Source organism: Gymnoscopelus braueri (assembly GCF_963280865.1).
Source record: "Gymnoscopelus braueri genome assembly, chromosome: 21".
NCBI classification, from domain to species: domain Eukaryota; kingdom Metazoa; phylum Chordata; class Actinopteri; order Myctophiformes; family Myctophidae; genus Gymnoscopelus; species Gymnoscopelus braueri.
The window spans coordinates 40280829-40288275 of NC_137623.1; the positions used below are offsets into that span (position 1 = coordinate 40280829).

General features: G+C 39.0%; 1 protein-coding gene across 1 annotated transcript; it reads left to right on the forward strand.

The window, feature by feature from the left end:
• The first annotated feature begins 1988 nt into the window (after positions 1–1988).
• LOC308076736 (caspase-7-like) lies at positions 1989–6092 on the forward strand. Its single transcript, XM_080417182.1, has 4 exons — positions 1989–2308; positions 3316–3479; positions 4096–4225; positions 4784–6092. Exons 1-4 carry the CDS (start codon positions 2092–2094, stop codon positions 5050–5052), a joined length of 780 nt encoding a protein of 259 aa, XP_080273308.1. The 5' UTR covers positions 1989–2091; the 3' UTR covers positions 5053–6092.
• The last annotated feature ends 1355 nt before the right edge of the window (positions 6093–7447 follow it).

Sequence of the window (7447 nt, forward strand, 5' to 3'; positions counted from 1 at the left end):
ATAGCAGATCTATAAGCTCACAATGTGTCACGTTGCAACACAATGTGAGCTTGTAGATCAGCTTTTTTTGCATTTTTTTTGTTGTATGGCATGCCCAAAATAGGCCAGGATGAAAGTGTCTAAACTGAAAGTAAAACAATAGTAAGCTACTTTTATGGAAGTTGATTATGTAAGGGCCTCTACCTCCAGGTAGACAAACAGCAATTCCTGTAATTTGGTCACACCCTTCGCTGCTCACTTGCTCAGTATGACGCAACATGATGCAATACCTGCAACACATGATGTGTCTGGGTAGCTCAGTCGGTTGAGCTAAATGTGTTAAATACTTCCTCGCAAGACAGACAATTAAAATGAATGAGCACAAGAACATACACAATTAAAACATAAAAAATAATAATAATGAGAACAATATAAACAAACAAAAAAAACTATAAAAACCTAAAAGGCAATTAAACTGTTGAAATGGCTGAAGCAAAATGTAAATACATGAGCATTTGAGCAAAAAGCTATTTTACTCCCTGCTCCGGCTGACACTAGAGGTTCAAAGAACACTATTGTTTAGACCTGGTCTCTTCACTCCAGTTTGTGCTAAACCCAGACAATATATTCAACACAGTCTACTGGAAAAGAGAGAGTTATGGTACATATATAACATGAGCTGTTCTGAGAGAGGTCTCTGTCCCTCTCACTTCCTCACCGCTAGCATATCATGATAAGAAGACATCCCTATTCCCTAGCACATCCTCCCCATTACATCCTGACAGGATGTTTGGAAATGCATAATAATGTACAATAGACCTTTTGAATAGGTTATGCACAGTAGCCTTTATTAAACACCTGTAGAATATCATATTACACTGTAAAAATCACCCCATTGCCTTTCCTATTCATTGGCTATCTGGTCCTCTTTGCCTGGGCCCTATAACACCCGAAGGCGGAAAGATAGCAGAAGGTTTGGGATTTTCTACTGGAATATGCTTTATGGACATTTAAGATGATCATGGACTTTGGACCTTTGGACTTTGCAGAGTTGGGCAGTTTTTGGATGCTCAAGGAATACAGATTTGTATTACAGACTATTTTCAACAACTCTAAGCCAATACTTTTTTTTTCCTGAATACAATATATTTAATATTGGACCCCTGGAATCATGCATTGCTAGAAGAAATCTCAAAATGAAGTACAGTATGTGCCCATTATGCCCATTTGAACGAATATGCCCTAAGGTGATCTAATTTTCATTATTGTTATAAACCTAAGCCAACGAAAGCCACCCCTCAAGCATGGCCAGTTGAAACCTGTATGACATTGCCAACTGACAGCACTGAGCTTATCAGCTTATCACAATTTTGTAACGCTTCACTGTGAGTGCACTAGGAGGACTGTTAACACTTGAAATTGGCTCAGTGGTATTAATGTGGACAACTTATACTGTTTTTGAAGCATGTCAAGCATGTGGAGTACAGTAACGTAAAAACAATCTCCCTAATTTTGTACTAACTGGATGAAAATGCCCAAAGCAGCATTTCAAACACTGTCACACTAACACTGCACTAAAATCATATCTAATTTTAGATAGCATCCAGCTTTGTTTAATTTCCTTCTCGGGAAATGTGTATGTGGTTATTCCTGCCAAGGAATAAAGGAGGAAATATCAGCATAGCTGACACATGGCTGGTTATTCCGTTACCGGTTACACGGACGATAAAGACGCACAGCGTAAAGCCCAGAGGGAAGAACAAAGTTGCATAATGTTCTTTATATCCCCAGGGCACGTGCTCCTGTTCTCGTGCCGGATCTCCACATATGACTGTACACAGGTGTGGAAATGGGTGTGTCTTTCCACACGATATACGTGGAATGTTCACAGTTCACACACAGTTTAGTCCTGGACATACTGTAACAGACACACAGTCAGCTGTAGATGCAGTTACTGCAGACCTACTGTGTATTTGTCTTTCTGTAAAGCTAATTACAGTTACTTAGATCTTGCATTTACCTAGAGAGCAAATTCGGCTGTCAAGTCCTAGATCCAGCTACAGGGAGAGATAATAGAACAGCTTCATATCTCATTTACTTCATCTTTCAGTCATGCCAGTGAGAAAGGACACTTGGGATAACAGTGCTGAGCGTAACAGGGCAGTCCTGGTATCTGTGGCAGAGTTTGACCACGGAGTGAACCTGGGGAGACGACCCGGGGCAGCAAAAGACACCAAGAAACTCCACCATACCCTCAGCAAACTGGGCTTCAAAGTGGACATACACAATGATCTGAGCAGTGAAGAGATCTACTCACTATTTCAGGAAGGTACTGTAATACTGTACATATTTACATGCAGGTTAAATGAGTTGCAAATATTGGCTGTATAGAAAACCTACTGTCTGTCTCACTTTACCGTCTTTACTAGTATTTCTTTATTGAGTTTTAAACCATTTAGTCCATTTAGTCCTTCCATTATTGTGATGGCAGGTTATGCAATTGTTTTTAATGATTAGGGCTCAGAGAACAATTACTTATCTCTAAGTACACTTATGGTGGACTCTTAATGCTGATTATAATTCATAGATAAAATCCAATAACATCATGTTATCATCAGTGGTGGAAAAAGTCCGGAATTCATGTGAATGTCCCATTTCACAAGTTTTCAAATGTATAAAATGTATACAAATCTTTTGAAAATAGCCGATCTACAAGCTCACAGTAGATTGGCTATTTTCAAATGGCCGGAATGTATATAGGGCTGGTTAATGTGTGTTTTGTAATAATAATGAAAAACAACAAAGTAACTTGTAACTTAAGTTTTCAAATAATTGTAGTGGAGTAAAAGTACAATATTTGCCTCTGAGATGTAGCGGAGTAGAAGTAAAAGTACTGAAAATTGGAAATACTCAAGTAAAGTAAAAATGCCTCAAAACTGTACTTAAGTACAGTACTTGAGTAAATGTACTTAGTTACTATCCACCACTGGTTATCGTGTCCAGATAAAATCCAATAACACTGACATGTTATCATGTCCAGAGTGAGACATTATCTCTATGTCCTGCTAAATAGGAGGGGAGGAAAATAAACATTTACAATTTATAGATACTGCCTGTGTATTGGCGACTGTGTGCGTGTGCGTGTGCGCGCGTGTGTGTGCGTGTGTGTGTGTGTGTATGGGTGTGGATGTGTGGGAGAGGGCGGGGGGGCATTCATATGCTTGCGTGCCTTGCGTCTCTGACAGGTGACTATTGAATGAGCTTCTCATAATTGATGGTTCATTCAACCACATGACTTCTCAGTAATTGCCGGTTTATTGTGCTTCCGTCATGCAGTGAGCAGACAGCCTGTGAAGGACTGTGTGCTGGTTGTCCTGTCATCTCATGGAGAGGAGGGCTGTGTGTTTGGGGCAGATGGAAAACCTGTCAGGCTGTCTGACATATTCAGCTGTTTCACCAACATTCAAATGGAGGGGAAGACCAAATTGTTCTTCATACAGGTCAATATTTAAGCATGTTCAACTTCATCTTCACACTAAAAAAATAATAACAATCAGTTTTTATCTGATATGTTGGTCACAAACTTAACAATACAAAATACATAATGAATTAATCAATTAAGTCTGTGATGTGTAGGAAACTTTTGACAATTGTGGAATATTTTAAATTTTTGTTGTTGTTTTCTGAAAATTATTTGAAACATAAAAGAGAAGGGGAAAAAATTGATATTTAACTCATTCAGTGCCAAACTTATTTCTGGCTTTATCACCCCTGTGCCAAGGCCAAAAATACATTGTGAAAAAAAAAGTGCTTAGGAGCCGAGATACAACCTTTTTCAGTAAGAAGTTAAACAAGAAGTGAATGGAGCAGCAAATCTTCAAATCATGATATCTTGGGTTCTGAACATTGAAAAAAAAAAAAAAAAAAAAAAGTAATTGGCACTCTGGGCTTATAAAAACGTGACGTCGGCGACGTCATTGGCACTGAATGAGGGACCCATGAAAATGTGACCGCGACCCATTTTGCGTCCAGACCCTCTGTTTAGGAAGCAATGATTCGGAACAACACTCAAAACAAAACCAATGATAGACAGACATTCTCTCTCTGTCTTCTCAGGCATGCCGGGGAGCAGAACTGGATAATGGGGTGGAAGTGGATTCTGCAGGAAGTGATGTCATGGAGGACAGCATCTCCCAGTATCTGTCTGTTCCTGTGGATACGGCTGTGATGTACGCCACAACACCAGGTAAGCTCCTGTTACCTGGTTTTGTAAGATACTCGAGTTTTGAAATCTTCATTTGTTTTTCTTTATTTGTCTTTATTTGTTTTTATTATGTTTTCCAGTTGGTTTGATTTTAGTTTCAGGAATTTGACGAGTTTTAGTTTAGTTATTTATTTAGTCTTAATCTTCGTTGTTCAGGTATTATGAAAAACTAATATGATAAAGATATAGCTTCTATAAAGCTGTATCTTTAACAGCTTTATAGAAGCTGTAAAAGATAGGATGAACAGTACATTACTGGTTCATCAGATATGGTGGGGGGAAACAACCTGCAATTCTATTTAATTCTAGTTATAGTTTAGCATTGTTCATTTTAGTTTTCAATTATTTAGTTTAACTGCAGGTTTAATTTTAGTTTCAGTTTCAATTATACATATTTCTCTTCTCTAGATTAAGTATTAGCTTTAGTTCATTACAATAAGCCTGGTATAAACTCTCATGGATTAACCATAGATCACAGGAGACTGACCGGATTACATGTTCTTCTGCATGACGCTAATACTGTATCTCTCCTTCTCTCAGGTTATGGTGCCTTCATGCACCCTCTAGGAGCCGTCTTCCTTCAAACTCTGTGTGACATAATATCAGACGAGGAATGCTGTGGTCTGGAGCTGACTCATTTACTGACCCGCCTCTCTCACCGAGTGGCCTATACCTTCCAGGCTAAAGGAAAGTATACGGGGAAGAAAGAAATGCCCTGCTTTTTGACACGAATGACTCAAGAAGTATTCCCCTTTACACAGCCCAGGAAGGAGACCAGGACCAATGGGACCTCTGCTATAGCATTGTAAGTAAGTCAGTAGGTCGGAGAGGCTTATTGTTGGTATCAGGCTTATTGTCGATATCACCGTTTCGCAGTGCGCTAGATCCCTGGGAGATGAATTGCTGAGGTGGAGTGGAACACCTACCATCAGCTCCCAGTACTTACAACTCGACTTGCAACACCCAAGCCATTCTACTCATTCGCTGAGTTGGCGATGCCCGGAATCGAACCCATGACCTTGTCCTTATAGTCAAGAGGCAAGTGTTCTACCTACTGAGCTACCCGGACATGTCATTGGTGCACACAGAAGAGATCACAAAACGCACTCCCTCCATCAATTAGACTTGTGTAGTGTTTTGAGAGGAATAAATAATTCATCTGAGCTGGGGATAGACAAAGAAATGGTTTATACTAGAGCCCGACCGATATCGGCCATTATTTGACTTTTGGCAATTATGCAGCCGGTGTGTCCTGATTTTGACCACTTTCAAACAGGTGTCTATATTGGGTCATTATAGGCAAAAAGTTCAGTTCATGTCTTTTATTTTATTACTTGTTTACTTGTTCATTGTAAGTAAAGTTTCATTTATTTTTCCATGTTTGTTTTTATTTATTTGTTTCTTCATAAGTTAAATGTTCTCATCTAGAGACTTTAATCAAATCAAAGTTTTTCTAATTGATGTAAAGATGTTGCACTTTTTTGACAAAGTATCAGTCGTCCAGCTTCGTCTTGAAGGTTGAAAACAGATCTTAATTTGGTTGGCAAGGCCGCTAAGCGTCCAAGCAAGTGTCCTGTTTAGCATCATGCATTGGTAGCTTTTTCCCTTGCAGATGGAGCATACATGTCTACTCCATGTTCACAGTGGACGGAAGTCCCTTACCACAGATTATTAAGCTCTACTGTTTTATTTTAATGTTTTTTTGTTTTGTTTATTTGGGACTAGCATTATTGTATTACATTATATCTTATATTGTATTTTATGCATTGTTTTATAGCATCACGTTTGTACTGTTCAACACTTTACTAACTTTTTCGGAAACATTTATTTTGCATTGATCATTTATTAGCAGCACTTTGCAAGAGTTTCATAATAAACCCTTTTTGTAGTGTGGTATCCTATTTGTCCTTTTCATGTGCCTGCACTTAAAGTCAAAAGATAAGAGCTTATCTTATCATGGTGTCCATGTTGGTATTGCAGGTTCCATATTATCTAATGCTGTGTGTTCATGCCAGGGACGTGTTGTGTGTTGTTCTATTATGGTAGTAGGGCTGTTCCTATGGGCAATGTCTTATCATGTTTTTGCTCCTGGTTGTGAGTCTCTCATACCTGTAACACATATTGTATTCCTTATGAATATTTGCCCTTCTCTTCTGCATTGTTTAGATATACAATGTAATTCCATTTTCACACTATTTACAGTAATGCTCTGTGTTTATTAAATTGAGCAAAATGACAGTTGTCATTGACCAATTAGAAAAATATTCAGGAATTGAGGTCATTGGCCTGCTTTCAGCATCCAAAAAAAAAGTGTGTTGTCAGCCTAGTAACTTGTGAGCTTAGCTGCGCACACACAGTCACGCACGCACACAAGTCCAATTTGCTTCTCGCTCAGAACACTAACTACCCGACCTACTATTCTATTGTACTCGCCACAGACAACTTACACAGGATGGCACTGTTTCCTGGTTGCCATCACTCTCCCTCTCTACACACTGAGTAGAACACATCACTCAGATGTAACTCCTGTAAATTGAAATAGGAGACATTTATTGAAGGCATATGACCCAGGGGTCATCGCCATGCTAGCTTGTGGTGGACATTTTGGTCAAAATTCAATTTTTGCCACAGACATATAAAATTAGTGGACAATAATATTACCAGAAACACTTAAAGAGCCCTGAAGGACCATAACAGGTCTGTAACTCTGAGAGTGTGCAAATGGAACCAAATGGACCCTTACGGTTCCATTTGTACACTCTCAAAGTTAAGGGGGTCCTTGCAAATTCACATTTGAGAACCGCTAGCACTTTTTTGTTGTTGTTTTAGAACCACTGTCCTAGTGGACTCCTAATGTGCCATAGTGACTTAGTAAAGCAGTGTCATAAAAATTCAGAAGAAAACCTGGAGACTGACATTCAGTAATTGGGTCTTATGATGAAAATAAGAACATTATAAAGGTGTGTAAAAAAGAAAATGCCACGGACACATTTGTCCGTGTACGGCCATATTGATGACCCCTGCATATGACCATGTACTGGCACTGGTGTCTCAATATGTCTGCAGACTTTGAATTGATCAGTTGATGAATCTGATGTGTTTGTTGTCCAGATGTATGAATGAAATGTACTCACTGTGTGTCAGGTGTACAGTGTGTGTTTCAGGTGTACAGTACCTGTGTTGTCCAGATGCCAGGGGTCCGTG

Coding starts and splice junctions, on each gene's coding strand:
- LOC308076736 (XM_080417182.1), top strand. CDS start 2,092: ATGCCAGTGAGAAAGGACACTTGGGATAACAGTGCTGAGCGTAACAGG. Junction 2,309..3,315: donor CTACTCACTATTTCAGGAAG/GTACTGTAATAC, acceptor TCCGTCATGCAG/TGAGCAGACAGCCTGTGAAG. Junction 4,226..4,783: donor GATGTACGCCACAACACCAG/GTAAGCTCCTGT, acceptor TCCTTCTCTCAG/GTTATGGTGCCTTCATGCAC.